The 19,001-nt window shown below is 37.0% G+C and overlaps 1 protein-coding gene across 1 annotated transcript; it reads left to right on the top strand.

Annotated features, from left to right (window-relative positions):
- Positions 1-379: 379 nt before the first annotated feature.
- Positions 380-18,611, top strand: LOC137730930 (DNA ligase 4). The gene is made up of 27 exons (XM_068469941.1): positions 380-774; positions 1,161-1,252; positions 1,485-1,570; positions 1,657-1,793; positions 2,119-2,193; positions 2,293-2,384; positions 2,682-2,753; positions 3,841-3,920; positions 4,044-4,081; positions 4,164-4,170; positions 6,843-6,998; positions 7,418-7,493; positions 9,182-9,306; positions 9,408-9,442; positions 9,711-9,769; positions 10,569-10,652; positions 11,213-11,308; positions 11,398-11,446; positions 11,594-11,681; positions 11,866-12,069; positions 12,491-12,616; positions 12,769-12,868; positions 12,972-13,077; positions 13,219-13,349; positions 13,456-13,614; positions 14,347-14,502; positions 15,319-18,611. Exons 1-27 carry the CDS (start codon positions 439-441, stop codon positions 16,043-16,045), a joined length of 3,492 nt encoding a protein of 1,163 aa, XP_068326042.1. The 5' UTR covers positions 380-438; the 3' UTR covers positions 16,046-18,611.
- The last annotated feature ends 390 nt before the right edge of the window (positions 18,612-19,001 follow it).

Here is a 19,001-nt window from a genome sequence, read left to right as displayed (position 1 = left end):
TATGTTACTTTGTTTGTATATATTTGCAAGGGTTCGTGAAGGAGACTTGGATCCGATGTCTACTTTCTCAATTCGGAGTTTGGTTCCAAGGATGTGACAACGGTGGCGATGTGGTTTTTGCTACTGGAGATTAGGGTTTTTTATTGTCTATTTTCTGCTGCCTTCGGGCCTAAGCTTGTGTGAGCCTCTCGTTATATCTTGGATTGTTGCTCTCATTTTACTTGGACCTTTTACTTTCTTTGTAGATGTTTATCCGATTCTTTTTGGACCTTATACTAGTTTTTATTATAATTGAAGTCTTCGTGATAAAAAAAAAAAAAAAAAAAAAAAAGGGGCGTCCAGGCACTTTTAGTGTTCTTTTTGTTCTTCACTGCATACATAAAAACCCCAAAGTTCAAACTCACAGCACTCATCGTACCAAACAAGCTTAAAAAAAAAATGGCTACCGACGAGACCAAGTTCAGCGTGCTCTGCAGCCTCTTCAACTGGATGCAGAAATCCAAAACCTCAACCCTAAAGCGCTCCAAATTCCGCAAATTTCTCGACAATTTCTGCAAACCCGCCGATTACTTCAGCTCCATTCGCCTTATTCTTCCCAGCCTCGACCGCGAGCGCGGCTCCTACGGCCTCAAGGAGTCCGTGCTTGCCACCTGCCTCATCGACGCCCTTGGCATCGCCAGAGACTCCGAGGATGCTCTCCGCCTAATTAATTGGCGCAAGGGTGGCGCCAAGACCGGCGCCAATGCCGGGAACTTCTCCCTCGTGGCGGCGGAGGTAACGGTTTTCAGGTTTATTCTGAAATTGCATTTCTTTCTGTGTGTGGAATTTTTGTGGGTTCTGTTTGTTTCGTTTCATTTTGGGATTTTGGCTCCTGGGTCGGTGGAATTTTGTGTTTCTTGTATTTGGGGTTTGGCGAGGTATGTTTTTTATATAATTTCTGAATTTTCTGATGGTTTGTTGTTCATATGAGTTAATATGTATGAAGTTGAACAAATGAAACCAACAAGAATGATTTTCCAAATGACTTGCAGTAAATTTTACATGCAGTAAATTATTATGAGTTGATTTTCCACTTTGGTGGCTCATTGTAGTTTACCTTGGTGCATGGTTCCGGAGTTTTATGTTTATAACTTGTTTTCCATTCGCTATTTGTGAATCAGGTGTTGCAACGTAGACAGGGTTTGAGTTCAGGTGGACTAACAATCAAGGAGTTAAATGACTTGCTTGATCGTTTAGCTTCGAGTGAAAACAGGTATACTACTACAATGCTTCTTTCCGAATTTGTAATAGGACCTTGTAAATGCTTAATATCAATTACAAGGCATCAAGTGAGCAAGTTTGTATAGATATGAGATAAACATTAATATAGCAAGTCTGTGGTTGCAACTTACCATATTCCCTGCTCGCTTTACGTTTATTGTATGAAGACAGTATTTTTTCGCAATCTGTCTGGTGCAACTTAAATGACACAACCATGTCAACAGGGCAGAGAAGACTTCAGTTCTTTCGACCTTGATAAACAAGACAAATGCACAGGAAATGAAGTGGATTGTCATGATCATTCTTAAAGGTATTGTCTACAAATTTCATGATATGTTTTTTTAGGTATCTATTCATTTAAGTTTCCAATTTTTTATGTTCTTATATCTCCTGTAGATCTGAAGCTGGGAACTAGTGAAAAGAGCATCTTTCACGAATTTCATCCAGATGCTGAAGATTTGTTTAATGTCACATGCGACTTGAAATTGGTCTGTGAAAAGCTCAGTGATAGAAATCAGCGCCATAAACGCCAGGTCTCTAATTAAATCTGAAACAATTTTTTATATCTCTTTGAACATTTCATGGTTTAGCAACATTATTTAGGCATGTTCCTAATATTTACTACTCACTAGTTGAAGCTACTAGGACAAAATTATTTGAAGCTATTGTTGCATGCCAAAGATATAAAAACGGCTTTTCATTTTGGGAGTTGCTTGTGAAGACATGTCTTACGAAGCTCTTTCTGATCTTATAAATGTCAAAATGCTTTTTAGTTTTTTTTCTTTCCGCCAAAATGTTCATATGTATCCAAAAGATACAGCTTATGAATTAAGAACAGTACTTTGTATCAAACTGCAGGACATTGAAGTTGGAAAAGCTGTGCGCCCACAACTAGCTATGAGAGTTGGTGATGCAAATATTGCATGGAAAAAGGTTTCATATAATAGAAACACAAATTACTCACACGTACATGTTTGCATAAATGGTGATTCTGTGTCATATCTTTCTTATTTTCTTCCCCTGCATCCACAGTTTCATGGTAAGGAAGTGGTTGTTGAGTGTAAATTTGATGGCGATCGCATCCAAATTCATAAGAACGGAAGTGAAGTACATTACTTCTCAAGGTAGAGGAAAATTTAACCTGTAATCCCAAACCTTACTATCAATTTCTTTCTTATTTACTTATCTCTTCAATCTTTATCTTGGAAATGTTTTATTTTATTCTCATGGGCATTCTTTAATTGTAATTACAAATTACTTTATTTGATTGCAAAGTTTAGGCTCAAAATATGGTAGGATTACTCAAATAAGAGAATTTGGTTTTCCTTCTGAAATTATGCAAAGCTTGGGTCGTTGTCATATCAGTGATTCCTTAAGCAAAAGTATTTGAGAACTTAACTCAATATGTTTCCCTTGCGCAGGAATTTTCTTGAGCACTCTGAATACGCACATGCAATGTCAGACATTATCGTAGAAAATGTGCTGGCTGATAGGTAATATCTATGTCAAATTGTCAAGAGCCTTGATATTTTTTGGCTGCATTTGTCTTATTTTCTTGTGTCCCTAATATAAATATACACTAAATATGACATGTCTTGCTCTGTTGCCCTTTTCTGTTCTTTATTGCTTTTTTTTTTTTTTTTTTTTTTTTTTTAGTTTTAAAGGATAAGCCACCGCATAAGGCCTGGTAAGGGCCCTCTTTTATCCACTATTACTAAAACCATCTTAATGCCCCCACTTGGGTTACAAGCTCACGTGAGAGAGCTCGGCTGTTCTTTTATTGCTTTGTTTGTCGATGTGAGGTATCTTGATAAAGTACTCTGTAATACAGATAATCTTCTTTCATATGTCTGCATAGATTTTGTGTGAATGGACAGAATGAATTGGAGAAAGAGCGAGAAGAAAAAAATTTGTGGGAAAAATGGGCTGGAGTGATTAGTTAAGAGACACATTTGTTATGAAAAAACAGATGTGCACTGGAAAGATGTACAAACCCCTTATGCTTGCAGTAATCCTTAGCAGAAGGAAAAAACAAAGAAAGACCCTCAAACCTCACCCCTCAAGTTGCTTTAGTATACCATTAATAAACAACTAGTTATGCATATAGGTTGTACTAATTTGTAATAATCTGGTCAGGCATATAGGTAATACCAACTTTTGTCTTTCAATTGTGATTGAAGGTGTCTTTGTCTGTTTTTGTGGGATAACCATACTTAAATCAGTCAAATGGAAAACATCCCCTTTTCTTCCATCACAAGGATTGGGATTCATCTCAATTTTAGAAAGCTACGTTCTCTCAAAGGCTTTACTGTTCCTTGTTAGCGAGCACCAAAAGATGCCCGAAGTGGCACCTTTATTTGTACCCTAATTTGTTAACCAATCAATATGTGTGAGCACTATCTTTTGCAATATTTGCGTGAAAACTAGGTATTAACATAGGCGTTTGGTTTAACAAGCTATGTATCATTTAGAGTCTAACCCCATACATATTTGTATGAGAAAACGCACACAGTTGGTGTTTTGTTTAATCTTTTGTATTACCTTAAGCCATTATACATTCTTCCCTGGCAATATTGGCAGGTGTATTCTTGATGGTGAGATGTTGGTCTGGGACACATCTTCTAATCGTTTTGCTGAGTTTGGTTCAAATCAAGAAATAGGTTTTCTTTTTGTTCTTTTTTTCTTTTTCGTGATTAAATTTTTCTTGTTATTATCTTTTGACTCTTTTTGCCTTGCTTGGATTGGCTTTAATATTTTTTTTTTCTCCTTGTTTTACTTTACAGCCAAGGCAGCAAGGGACGGGATTGACAGTGATAGACAGGTTTTCTTTATAATATTCTTTTTTTATTTTCGTAAACTATGAAGTTCAAGTCCAGCTTATGCTGCCTCCCATCCTCATGCAGTTGTGCTGTATCCTTTTTGGTCTGACCTTACTCAAAGTTGAAGTCCAGGTCCAGCTTTTCGAAGCTTTTCTGTTTGATTGGTGGTGAGAATTTGTAAGATTTTTGACTTCCCTATGGAACTTGTTCTTTAGCTTGGGACTTTCATCACTTGGGATGTGTGCATAAACATTGTAACCGAACACCCTGAGTTGGGAGTTGTCCACACCTCTTCTGCACTCCCAAAACCGAGAATTGTAGATGGTGACCTGTTAATCAAGTAACTTGCATGATTAACAGTCTCTGCCCAATAACCATCAGGCAATCCTGCATGATAACACATGTTTCTATCTCTTTCTATGTGAGTTCTGTTCACTCTCTCAACATATCTTATTTTATTGGGGATTCTTCTTTACTGTCCCCACTTAGTGGGAAAAGGCTTTGTTGTTGTTGTTGATTCTTCTTTACTGTGAAGTGTCTCGTGATGCCTTCCGGCTTACAGTAGTCACAAATTCCTTGCTTGTATGCCCACCTCCGTTGTCACTTCTCATGTACTTGATGTTTCTTCCAGTTTGATGCTTGGTTTGTGTCTTCCATTCCTTGAACTTTGCAAAAACCGTGGATTTATGCTCCATGAAATAAACCCAAACTTTTTTAGAAAAAATCACCCATAAAAGTAACATAATACCTACATCCACCCTTAGAGTTTGTCGGCGCAAGGGCCTAGATGTCTGAGTGAATATAGTTGAGTTGCTCCATGCTTCAGTTATCTGCACTGATACTTGCGAACAATACCTTCCTTTGCTTTTTGAGAATGCAGTACTTATAAAATTCCAGTTTGCAAAGTGACACGCCTTTTAGCAGGCCTCGCTTATGTAATTCTTGCAAACCTGATGTGCCCTAGCTTGTGATGCCAGAGTTTAGTCTTGTCTTCTGTACTCTGCTTGGTACAAACAGCTGCTCCCCCAACTATGGTAGTCTTGATAAGCTTTTATAACACATTGTGTTGTATGTCAGCCTTCATTACCACCAGTGACCTTTGGTAACCTTGAGTTTTCATGCTTCAGAGCCAAACCCATACCTGGCTTTGTCTAAAGTACCCAAGGATATCAAATTCTGCTTGAATCTAAGAACATATGTGACATTCCTTAAAGTTTGTATCACCCCCATGAAACATATTGATCTTGACAGCGAATCATCCCCCTTATAAAACATGGTGAATCATCCCCCATTAAAACTTCTCCACTGCTGACCTCCTTGTAGTTATCAAATTCTTTTACCGAACACATATGGAATGTACAAACCTTGCAGTTCCCCATCACTCTCCGTTTAAGTGATTGCAATAGCTGAACCTAAGCTTCCTTCTTCTTCCTAATTTTGCAGTTCTGTTCCAATGATCGGCAAGAAGGAACCTTCCTTCTTTTCCTTTTTCTTCATGGATTTCGATCCACCCTTGTTGCTGTTCTTCTATTCCTTTGTCATTTCCCACCCCTCTCCTTGCCTTTGCATAAAGGCCTTGAGAGCTTTCAGTTATATCATCTAGTTTAGCATATAAATGAAAGGCTTGAATTGTGTCCTCAAGCTGCAGGATCTCCTTAGAGTTGTACAAAAGTGCTTGAAAGATGAGGGTAGAGACATCAAGATGGTAGCCATATCATCATCTTTCTAAGTTTCTTCAACCTTTTGAAGATTGACTATGCAATTTTGGAACTTGCATGCAAGATATTCAATTTCACCTCCTTCCGGTCGAAGCCCGAATTTCATCCTCGAGAAACAGTTTGTTGGACACAGTTTTGCCCAGATAAACCTGCAACAACTTGTCCCATGCTTGCTTAGCATTTAGCAGTCATCGTTTCTGAAATGTGGGACTTGATTGATTTTGTGAGATGATCTCGATGGAACTCTTGGCCTTCCTGAAAGTCATGGTCGATGCCGCTTCTATCATGGTCGAAGGCTTCTCATTGAGGAGTGCATCGTCCAACTCTTGCTAATTTCTCATCATCCTTTGTTAGTATGTGAAATCATCCTTGCCATCAAAAGGTTGTAATGCAGGCCTTAAGCTTCCTAGGTCCGCGAACTCCTTTCTTTTGACATCGCAAAACACCTCGAACCAAGCTCTTGATACCAATTGTAAGATTTTCGTCTCCCCTATGGAACTTGTTCTTTGATGTATCCGACAATCGACTAAACTTAGCAAAAATAGAGAATAATTAGAATGCACAAGATATATTTTGGTTCGGCAGAACTTTTGCCTACGTCTAATCGTGATTTCTCTTTGAATCAATAATAGAGCATGCAATGCTTTTGTAAACCCTAGGACTAATCCCTCCGACTTCTCTTGACTGTCTCTTATTCTCTGCTCCTTGCCACACCCTATTTATAAGTATAGGATGCGGTTTACACGCCTATTTTCTGATTAAGTCTCCTATGCTATTTGGGAGAGGAAAGTATATTTACGTTCCTATGCCATTTATACTTTTAGGATTCCCAATCTAATTGTACAAGAAAACTTAATTTTTTCGTAATCCTTGTAGGACAAGAATATGTGTGCCTTTAGCTTTCCTAATACAATTCTAAAGAAAATAGGACACTAATATTGACGAGCCAATTCCTAACAAGATTATCACTGAATCCACAAATAAAAAATGTGGAGGACAATTATGAAAATGTTAATTATGTGTACCTTGACATGAGATTATCTAGATGTTGCATTCGATATCCTCTATGTTGGAGATACTAGTGTGATTCACCAGAGCTTGAAGGAACGACATGAGCTTCTCCAGAAAGTTGTGAATCCATTGAAGGGTTGTTTAGAGATTTTAGTACCCAATCGTGGTCTTAACGCTCACCGTAATGAAGGTAAAAATGCTTTTAGAGATTTCAGAATTTGTTTATATGTTTGTTTTTCAAGCCAGTACAAATCAGTGGATTTTGCAAATTTAATTGGCATTTTTATATTTTCATTTGCTTGCTACTGAGTTGATTTATGTACGTAAACTTGCTATGTGATTCATCTGGGTTTGGAAAATTTTCATTCACGTAAAAGGTATTTTCTACGAAATATGTAACAAAAGAAAGATGAAATACACAATTAATGACTAGATGCCCGTCATTGTTGTCTGATATTATAATGCTGATTTAGTAGGTTCTTCTCTCCACTACTGGTAATTCTTCGCATAGAAACATAGTATATTTTTTTTCTTCTGGAAAGCTAATCATTCCTGCAAAATAGTTTAATATATTTACCACTTGATCAGTCTCTTGTGATGGGAATGCAGGGGAACCTTGCTGGTCGCTTATTGCTAGTAATGTGGATGATGTTGAGAAGTTTTTCAAAGATACCATCGAAAATAGGTCAGATTTCCAAGTATTATAAGGCCAACTGAATAGCAAGTGGTTTCTTTTTATCATATAAGATTGATTTTAATTTCCTCTACTGTCTAATTCCTTGTTCCATTTTCTTTTCTTCTCTTTTGTATTGCTATGCTGATTAAAAAAAGGTCCGAGTAAAGTGACTCAGGTTAACTATTGTAGCTCGTATAGGAGTAACATGAGGGTGCATTAGGAACTATTGATAGAAACATGCAATGATTGTTCTGATGTATCATGTGTCTTTAAATGCAAAAATCAAATAATCTATGTGGTGGAACAATAGGAATAATGTGAAGGACATTTATGAGAAGGCCTCAATAGGAATAACGTGAATGACATTTATGAGAAGGCCTTAATAGCATCTTGTCATATACATTAATGGGTAGGTAGAAACATGAGGCCTTCTCGTAAATGTCTACTGAGTTGTAGTAGTTATATACATTATCTGCAGTCGATCCTACATGCTATTTAGGCTTTCTCATAAAGTCTATTGAGTTGTGGGTAAAGGCTGGATACATTATCCATACATCCTTCCACATAGTTAGATGTCTCTGGCTTCATTGGTGCAAAAGATAAGACACTTTACACCTATGTTCCCCAGCCAAGTTTTGTGGGTTGTGGTTCCATCGGTTTATAACTCACTTGCATGTAGATATTGGACCACTCATGTGAAGACTGTAAATATAATACTATTATCTAATTGCATAAAGATGGTAATTTGGTCCCGTTGACAAGATCTTTTTGGTATGTTCTTAAGACATAGGGACATCAATGCATTTTCCTTTCAACTCTTTGAAACGTTGTTTCTTTCGTTTTGGAAGTGCAATGTCTGATGTTTGATCGTTATCTGTTAGCTCATTCTTAATTTGACCATGTCATTATTGCATTAAGCCCAGTAAAATTACAATATGCAGCATTAATACCCTTGGTTCAGGCCTTTCGGAGTATTTTATGTGAATTAGTTTTGAAACTATTTGGAGGTAGAAGCCTATAAAGAGAGGATTACACTATTCTGATGCAGTTGGTATTTCTTTAGATTGTTGGATGGAGAGATAGCAAAATCTTTGTAGACGATAGAGTGGAAGTGGATTTCCTATGGTAAAGCAGATTTTTGGCGTGTTTATGGGCATCAATGGAAAATAGATTTAGGGATATTCCTTTTATTGTATTTGAGTTTAATTAGGACCATTAGGCATTAATCTTAGGTTCATAATGCTTTTCTCGTAATTTCCATCATGTTTCCTAAGCATAAATGGAGATTTGGCCATCTTTTCTTGTACGTTGTTTTTCAGTTTCTATAAATTTTATAATCTTTCTCCATTTAATAGAAGAAATTTTACCACTAGCTCCAGATTTTTAGATTTGTAAAAGTGAGACTGGACCAATTTGTGGAGTTCCAATTGTTTCCCTGGACATAAACAACAAGAACTTAATCTTAGCAGCTACGGTTAAAAGTGATTTATTCGTACGCTTCTTGTAAATACCTTTAAAATCATAGAAACCTTCATATCGATGGTGTTGCACATGAGAAAAATATGAAACTAAGCCCTTTTCCCCATATTCTTATAGCGTCTAAATTCTTCATTCCAGAATCAATGTTGCGTTTAGTTCCAAATTGAGTTATTCATGGATATTTCTAATGCTTATTTATCATTTTTTCTTCCTGTTAGAGATGAGGGGATTGTTTTGAAGGACCTTGGTTCGAAATGGGAACCTAGTGATCGTAGTGGAAAATGGTTAAAATTAAAGCCTGACTACATTCGTGCAGGTTCTGATCTGGACGTTCTTATCATAGGTCTGTACTTTCTTTTTCTTAAATTCTTATACACGAAGAAATTTATTGGATTATTGTATCTGCCATGCTTTTTAGTTAAATGTTTGCATGCCTGTGTTTAGGAGGATACTATGGCTCTGGACGTCGTGGAGGGGTGGTCAGTTTGCAATCCTTGCTAATATACTAGTCTTTTCCCTTCCCACCCAATAAACATTGTGCACCTGTGTATATCATGTACTATCTTAGGGTCCTCAAATAAGTTTATATTCTTCGACCCTTGAGATCATATGCAGATGACTGAGATGTATTGCCATGAGGGCTATGAAACAAGATGTTATTTTAAGGACCCTAGGAGAGAAGAACCGGGTGCACCAATATATGTGTTTGAATTTTAGTTCATTTGATAAATTTCTCATATATTGCAGGTAGCTCAGTTCTTGGTGGGTCTTGCTGAGCGTCCGGTTTCAAATACATATCCTAGAAGGTAAGAATTATTCATTGGTTAGTTGATTTTCAGAGAATGATTAGCTTCAATATATGAAAATATTGTTTAGCATCTAATTTTTCTTGATTTGTTAATGATGCTTATGAGAATGTTTACCAAGCATTCTCTCATCTTTAGCGAGTATCATATTTTCCTCTCTCTCTCTCTCTCTCTCTCTCTCTCTCATACACGCACCTGCATGCATGTTTATACAGTGCCAACATGTATCTGTTGCGGTGTAAATTAATATTTTGGCAACTTGAGAAAGTATAAAAGAGGAGCATCTACGAGTTAATTTAAATGTGTTTGCTGGTACAATGTTTCTTTCTTTTGGTTGACCTTTATATATCTGGTTGGAATTTTACCTGGCTTGTTTTAGAGTTGATCTTGAATATGAATTTAGCTGACTTAGGGTTGGCTTTTTGCTAATATATTTGTTGGCTGATATTAATTGAAGAAGCAATCTTGACTAAAGATCAGACAAGTAATCCCATGTAATTAATAGAGTTGATTCTAAAGAGTAATGTAGATTGTAGGCTGTAGATTCATAGCAGTCATATTTAACTTATTATATTTGGTTTCACACTTGATCTAGATAGTTTGTATTGCTATATATATCCTCCAATTTGGAGAATAACATAATCAAGAGGAATTGATTTTAAACTATATTGATACTTAAAACAACTAACAAGCAATAGGTTGTGTAAGTGTCTCACATTGTTGCCTAAATCATTGTGCTTATTATGCTTGTTTGCACTCTGGGTAATTGAATGTTTCTAACTAGGTTTTCATATCGCAGGTTTGTATCCTTTTGCAGAGTGGGCACTGGACTTTCTGATGAAGAGATAGAAGCTGTTGCAACAAAATTAAAGCCGTATTTGAGGTATTTTGTTTTGTTATATGACTTAAAAACGCTGTGATAGCTCTGCAGGGGATTATTCGAAAAAATATCCAACGAGCCAGATGAAATGGCCATTGAAGCAATCAGAACACTATGTGCTGTGACTATTGCATTGATGGCCATGAAGCTTGTAAAATTGATATCTTTGGTGATTGTTTAGTGTAGTTTTGTAAGTTTAGGTCAGATCAGTTTAATTTCATTTATCATGAATTCTGTTAAGAAGTTGAGATAAGGCTTGGAGCCAACACCAATAGGACTTTTTTGGCTAATTACTGGTACAGGGAAATTTATATGGTGAAATACAATACCTTATTAAGCCCTTGGGTTTAGCCCAAAGTGGTGAGGGAGGGTGGGGAAATGGGTTAGGATCATTGTGATAGGTCAAGGGATCTATTCTTTCAATTGTTAAATATCGTTTTTATTTTTTTGGTAAAGAAAAGAAAATACTAGATCTTGTGTTGACAAATACTAGGTGTTAAGTGCTATTCTTTCCTTATCTGTGCAAAGTTGCAAATAAATTTTGATTCTCTCTCTTCTGTCAGGAAATATGAGTACCCAAAAAAGGCACCACCAAGTTTTTATCAAGTAACAGACAATTCTAAAGAGAGACCAGATGTTTGGGTTGAAAGCCCTGAGAAGTTAGTATGATTTTCTGAATAGGTCTGTGATGTATTCATTGTCAGCTTATAAATCAATCATCTTTTTCTTTTCCCCCTTTGTATTGCAGATCAATAATACTTTCTATAACGAGTGACATCAGAACTATAAAGTCTGAGGTGGGTCCTAACAGCTATAGTAACATTTGTGATTCATTTATTAATCAGATACTACATATAGATCTACTAGGAAGGCCAACGTATCTGTTTAGGTTCTATTTTGAGTTTGGTGATTTTATTGATCTATTAGCTGTGGCATTCTTGCAGGTTTTTGCTGCACCGTACAGCCTGAGATTTCCACGTATTGATCGTGTTAGATATGATAAACCTTGGCATGAATGCCTTGACGTGCAGTGTAAGAGGATCAAATTTATTCCAAATGCATCTTAGGATTCTAGCTTTACTTCGGCCACCAGTATATTTTCAATTTTCAGTACTAGGATTCCTCTCTATATTCTTAATTTCAGTATTCAAGGATGCAGTAGGCTCTTAATGGACACAAACTTTAAATTTTTGGTTGTTTGATTTTCCTCTTGCAGCATTTATAGAGCTTGTACAAGCAGGCAATGGGACCACACAAAGGGGGACGGATTATGGTGGTCTGCAGGATACTAAAAAGAGAAGCAAGAAGTCCCCTAGAAAGGAAGAGAAAAGAAATCTGTCTATTGTCCCCTCTCATTTTATTCAGACTGATGTTTCGGGCGTGAAGGAGGACACATTACTATTTTCAAATATGATGTTTTGTATCCTGTGAGATTATCGCTGAGTTATTTGCTTTATATCTGAGTCAAGTGATTGAAAAACGTTTCCTGATCTTTCTCAGTCTTTATTTTCATCACGTAATTTTTATTATTATTTTTTCCTATTGTATATGTTGTCAACTAGTTTTTCCTTGTGATGATACTTTCTCCATTTTGTACTTAACTCTTATTTCCATTAAGGGGTTTGGGTCGTGTATTAGCTGGATGAGAGATGATGTACATGTGTTTAGTAACCTGTAGACAAAAATTTAATAAAAGAAACGGCGAATACTATTTGTATGCATTTGGAATCTATATAGGCTTAACATTGGCTATTTTGAGCATGCCATATGATTGCATCCATTTATTCAGTGACTTCTAAAAATGTTCCATCTTTTCTGCCGTTTTGTTCTTAACTTCCCAGACTTTGTTAATGTGCCACCCGCTCATTCTCTTGATTCCTTGCACAAGCTTGTTGTTGAGAATGGGGGTACTTTCTCTATGAATTTAAATAATGCAGTTACACACTGTGTTGCAGCTGATGGCAAAGGTATCCCTCTCTCTCTCTCTCTCTCTCTCTCTCTCTCTCTCTCTCTATATATATATATATATATATATATATATATATATTTCATGACTTAGTTACATGCACACACAAGGACAATTTCTATTAGTTTTATTGATCCTAAGTTAGTTTGACAGGGATCAGGTATCAGGCAGCAAAGCGTCATGGAGATATCATTCATATCTCTTGGGTGTTGGATTGTTGTTCTCAAAAGAAACTCCTTCCATTACAGCCAAAGTTAGTGACAGTATCTAATCTATTTGTATTGAAAAGACATTGTAAAATCTGCCTCCTTTTCCGACTGTAAATGCTTTTATTTACTCTTCTTTTACTCGTGTAGGTACTATCTCTTCTTATCTGACTCTTCTAAGAAGAAGTTACAAGAAGAGATTGATGATTTTTCTGACTCGTACTACTGGGATCTTGACCTTGCGGAGATAAAGCAGGTATATACATAGAATTTTTAGTTTCTCTCATAACAGTGAATTGGCTGTATTATGTCTAATTTATTTAGTACTGGTTCTGATGGAGTTAACAGATAGAGTTTTTAACAGACAACGTGGTAATTATTTATTTCATTTTTTCAGCTTTTAAGCAACATTCATAGATCAGAGGACTCCAAAGTTGTTGACTATTACAAGAAAAAATACTGTCCGGTGGATAGATGGTCTCGCTTTCATGACTGCCGCATTTACTTTAAATCCTCAATTCATTCCTTGTAAGATCTGTTGGATACATTAAGCTTTCTTTACTAGGTTTTTCTTTTATTTCCTTTGTAATCAATTTTTTTTGTTAATTGCTTTCTGATTAATCTTTGGTTGAAGGAAGCCGGATTGGGAAGTTATCTTAGGACTCACACTGAGAAGGTTGAGGATTGAAGTTCTCAGGGGTGGTGGCAGAGTCACTGACAGTCTTGTTCAGGCGACCCATTTGGTAGTCTTGTCCGTGCAGGGTCCCGATGGATTTGAAACTTTATTACGAAGGTAACTATGGTTCATAATGTTGTGAGTCGTGACTGAAAGGAAGTATTCTTTAGTTCAGGATAATTGCTGGCATTTCCTGATAATAAGATATGTGGATCATTACTCGCAATCGAAGCATTATTAACCTATTTTATGATTCTTTGTCGAATTTGTTGAATGGTTATTTTCATCAATTTTGGAGGCTCGGTACCTCCAGTTTTCCCTTTTATTTATTTATTATTATTCAAATATGGGTGTGCAATCAATATAGTTTCGGTTCTCGTTGCTATGTCATGTGTAAGGATATTCACATCAATTAATGTGTTCATTCATTTGCTTTCCCTGAAAAGTCGTCAGATGTGCTTTTTTCTGGCATTACTAATTAATCAAGATTCATACAGTAATGGTGTCTCCATTTTAATATAAGTAATGTTTGTGTATTAGGATTTATTTATAATCAATTGAGTGGTGTCATTTCTTTCTCAACACAGCCATATGCATGTTCTCTTATAATAGGCTTAATAGCTAATGTGGCAGTAAAACAAAATATCATGTTAAGAAACAGGAAGATTATGGTTTTAGTTCTTTCTTTAAATCTACCGATGATCTATTACATCTTTTTCAATGATACTTTAAGGCTTTGTTAATGAGATTTTGATATTACCTTTGTAAGAGCATGAATTGTTTGTTCTGTTCTGTTTACAGTCCGCGACCTTTTCTCCTCTATCTTTTGAATTGCTCTCTCTGTTACAGTTTCACTGAAGGAGACAAACGATATCTGCATAGCAAAAGGTTGCATATTGTTGGATCTCAATGGTTGGAAGACTGCTTGGAAAGGGACCAAAGATTGCAAGAGGAAACATATAGCTTAAAACCCAATGGGTTGGAAGAATCCAACGTTGAAGAATGGTGAGTTCGATTATTTTAAAAATATGATTGCATTTTGGGTGTGGCATTCCACTGAGCTCAAACCATTTCCACTACCGCTGTTTCAGTTTCACTTATGGGATATTGGGCTATAAGTGTTGTCATAATAAACATAGAAAGTCAAGTTAGTTGATTTGAGTTATATAGAAGACAGATCACAAGCTTGTCCACAGGTATATATAACTTGAAGTTTCAGCCATATTTCAATTTGAGATTTAGGACATCGAAACTAACGGTCCCAGACGGGATCACCTATGTCACTTAAAACCCTTTCTTTAGAGAAAATAACAGCCTCAAATCCAGTCTCCCTTATTTCCTCTGGAAACATATCTTATTCTTTGCCAAGAACATCAAAATTCTTTCGCAAGTCCTTGCACACAGACACAGGTGATCCTTATTGGACTATAATCTTGAGGTGTTTATGAGTTGTACCTTTATTTATTTTTGACAGTGCAACTTCCTTGGGTGAAGGATGCTACTTGGTCGTTTAGCAGTGTCTCTGTCGGTATCTTTACAAAGGAAATAAATAAGACATAAAAACGGATTGCTAACGAATGTTGATTAAAGCTAGTTGTTGTGTAGTTGTTTTCGTCACTTATAGTGCTAGATTGTCATTCTTCGAAATCAACTGCTTAGAAAAAGTAAGCTGATAGGGAACAGGTGGCATGCGTATCAAAACTCCTCAAAACACGGGGAATCGTATTTGTTTTTTTATTTATTTGGTTCCTACCGTGAACACAGTACGAGGAACAAGTTTTACGGTGGATAACATTTCAGTTCTGCTTCTGTTTTGTGTAGGAAACATGACATGGGTCTAGAAGAAGCACCCTGCGATGTGGATGCGGTGGAAAACCACAATTCTTCTTTTCCTAACCGGAAAGGAAAAGAGATTGAAGTAAAAGCGGCTCCAGAAAACTGTAAGATGTTGGAGTCACCCGAGAGGGGAAGCAAAAGGAAAAGGGGAAGACCTGCTCGCACAAGCTTGAACAAAGGAAAATCAACTGTCAACCAAGCTAGAAGAGCACGGGCGCGTATTGGAAGGAAGCCAGCTAAAATATCTGGCAACGAGTCTGAAGAAGGTGGCTCTCATGACAGTACATCACTTGGGGAAGAGGTTGATCTGGGAGAAAGAATTCACGGAACGGTAGGTCAGGAAAGTACAGACATCCAAGAAAATGAAGCAATGAAAGATTCTGAATCGTTACGAAGAGGCAAAGCAGTTGAGCAAGATGTCGCCGAGGACATTAGAATTGAAGAGCCTTACAAGATTGCTGAAATCAAAATGAAGGAGAAACAAAACGTCCAAGAGAGTAAAAAACGGGAGGAACTTGAAGCTACGGCTGATCCTGTTGAAGCCATGTTGTTTGACATGATTCCAAGTCTTGGTATGAAAAAAGCTGAAACTACATATACGAGTACTCGAGATGAGAAACCAGCACCGGATCCGATACCGAATGCAGGACCTTCAAAGAAAAAGAAAGTTAGTTACAAGGATATTGCTAGTGAGCTGCTAAAGGATTGGTAAATTGATTTCTGCGTTAGGGTTGTCTCTTTTGTATGTAATGGATCCGGAGTTAATCGAACCTGAACCCAAACCAGCGGATGCACCCAATGTCGCGGAGTACCTAGGCGCCGATATGGTTCCCCCTTATGCCTAGAAATTCAGAGTATCCTCCATAATTGGCTTAAGGTGTCAAGGAGTATCCCAAGCCTTAGAGTCCCCTTCCACCTTTATGTTTCTAAAACCTTTGCGCCTGGCGTACAAAGATTTTTTTTCGTGCAAAACAACTCAAAACTCAACGAATAACACGCTAGTATCATGCAGGAGCTTACGCACAACGATTTCAGGTTCATCGGATTCGCCAAATTTCATTCGAGAAGGCTCATCGGATTCTAGAAAAAGGAAACAGGGTGCATGCAGGGGTTAGAACCACAAAAACTGGACTTGGAACCTCCACATTTCTTCTCCGGACGAAAACTACTCAAATCCACAGAAAGAACACCCCCAGCTGGCTTCGAGCTCGACGGTTCTCATTGGAGTTCGTCACCGGAGCTAGGCATGCATGCAGAGAGGACGCTAGGGTTGAGTCCCTTCCCGACCACCGATCACACATGCAAGCATACTATTGGGATCCTGAGGTCACGGGGATGCTAGAATGATGGTTTGGGGTTGGGTTGTTGAACGGAGAAGGGTGGTTGTGAGTGATGGCTCTCGGTGAACTTCGAGAGAGTGAGTGTTGCAGAGAAAGAGTTCAGAGCGAGAAGGAGACTAACATGAATGAGAGGAAGAGAGGGACCAAGAGTGGGTTTAATCCCACTTAGTAATTTCCTATGTGAAATTACAAAAGTGCCCTCCATCGCTTTGAGTTTACCATTCAACCCTCGTAACTCCGATCTTCACTCACACGCTCATGAGTACGAAAACAATTAAAGAAACCAAGAAAATATGAGAAATTGAAATTTAAGCTCAAGGCTTGATATTTACTCAAGACATCCAGCTAGGGGTATTTTAATCATTTCACAAGGTTCAAGAATAAAATACAGTATTCTAAGATACGGGTTGTAACAAAACTCATGAAAACATAGTCTTTCATTTCGTCTCACACAATTTTTTTTTAATAAGAAGAAAAAATTGCAATATCTAGCCTATATGAAAATGCAAACATACATGACTGAAAACATTTGCAAAGAGAGAGTTTAGTTAACATAAATGACTCAGAGGTGGAGAATATTTGACAAGTACACCATTATGATAATATTTTCTTTTCCAAACTTGTCTCATTTTTGTAACAGTCAAACTTGAAACATATATAATCCTTGTGATCCTATTAACCTCCTTAAAATGAGTTACAAATTGTTTCTTAAGACTTGCTTATGTGACCATGAATCCCACAAATATGACAAATAGGAATGAAACTTCTTGACCTTTTGGAATTGGGTTAGCTAAAGTATTGACTTATAGGTGTTTCGGAAGTAAGACCTAAACCTTGATCATCACCTACCTTCAAGCTAAGAATATAAGAGGCTTAGACAAACCTTGTAATGGAAGAAGAATTAGTAGTAATTTCAGACTCGAATCCTAGACTTCTTTTGTCTCTAAAACTCTTTTGCATAGCTAAGCATCTTGTCAAATTTTCCCGAACCTATGCTTAGTTCTTGAACTTTTCCTTTTACCTCAACCAGTTTATCCTTAAGAGCTTTCTCACAAGACGTGAGAGTGTTTATTGTGGTTTAAAGAATATGAATCTTTTCTAACAATGATTCTCGCAGTTTCTCTCCATTGTCCAACTAAAATTGATGATGCTCAACTTTAGCTTCCTTCTTTTCACTTTCAACTAGTGCCAGTTTCTTTCTCAAGATAGAGTTATCTTTCTTGACTTGCACAGTGGTGTCATAGAGATCAGAATATTTTTTCAAGACTTCCTCCATGTCAGGTTCTTCAACAAATGAGCCTTCTATATCAAATCAATTGACAGTTCCTATGAAAGCAATTGTATCCTTTTCGTTTTCCTAGCAGATGCATCTCCAGAATCACTATTGCTCCAAGTAACATTCATTGCCTTATTCTTCTTCTCTCTTTTCTCTTGATAGGGTTTGCACACTCAGAAGCACTATGTCCATGGCACTCATGGCACTGAACTCAATGGTTTGAACTCCTACGTTCACTAGTTCGAGATGGCCTAGATGCTTTATCATGTGAGACGTCTTAAGAACGAATACTTATTGAGTTTGTACCTAAGTTGGTTTGTTGGTCATGACCCTTGGAATTCTTGATACTGAGAAACCTTCTAATTTTCTTAGAGAGTTCAACCAATTCATCTTCAGATAAGACTTCAACTAGTCCTTGCTGTTTTCTTCTTTGACAACTTTGAGAGTAATTCTTTTCACCTCTTTGGAATCAGGAAGCTCTAACTCATATGTTTGGAGAGACCCAATCATTTGCTTAAGCTTGTAGGTGTTTAGATCTTTTGATTCCTCAAATCAATGTTCTCTTAGCATAAAATCTCACATGAAGTGATCTCAAGATTCATAATACTATGCTCTGGAATATTTTCACCAAGATTATGGTAGCCATTGACAATTACACTTATGGTAGCCATTGACAATTACACTAAGCTTAGCATAAAAGTCAAAGAAACTCTCATCATTAGACATTTTGATATTTTCAAATTTTTTGATGAGATGTTGAAGCTTGGATTCTTTAACAGTTGAGTTACCCCCATGAGCAACTTCAAGAATGTCCCAAGCTTCTTTCATTGTTGTACATTTGCTTATGTAATTGAATTGTTTAGGTGAAATGGCTGTGAATAAAGCATTCAGAGCCTTTTGGTTAAAAGTTCTAAAGCTGCGCTCATGATTACTCCATTTTTTCATAGGCTTAAGCTTAGTTATGGACATAGAGGACTCTCCTTCACCTTTAGTTTCTTCAATCATCAGTGGGTGAAGTTCGACGACTTCGCTAATATTGACCATATCAGAAT

Source organism: Pyrus communis, chromosome 4, assembly GCF_963583255.1.
Source record: "Pyrus communis chromosome 4, drPyrComm1.1, whole genome shotgun sequence".
In the NCBI taxonomy this organism is placed as follows: domain Eukaryota; kingdom Viridiplantae; phylum Streptophyta; class Magnoliopsida; order Rosales; family Rosaceae; genus Pyrus; species Pyrus communis.
Note: the sequence above shows the minus strand (reverse complement) of the source record. Positions and strands in the feature narration are given on the sequence as shown.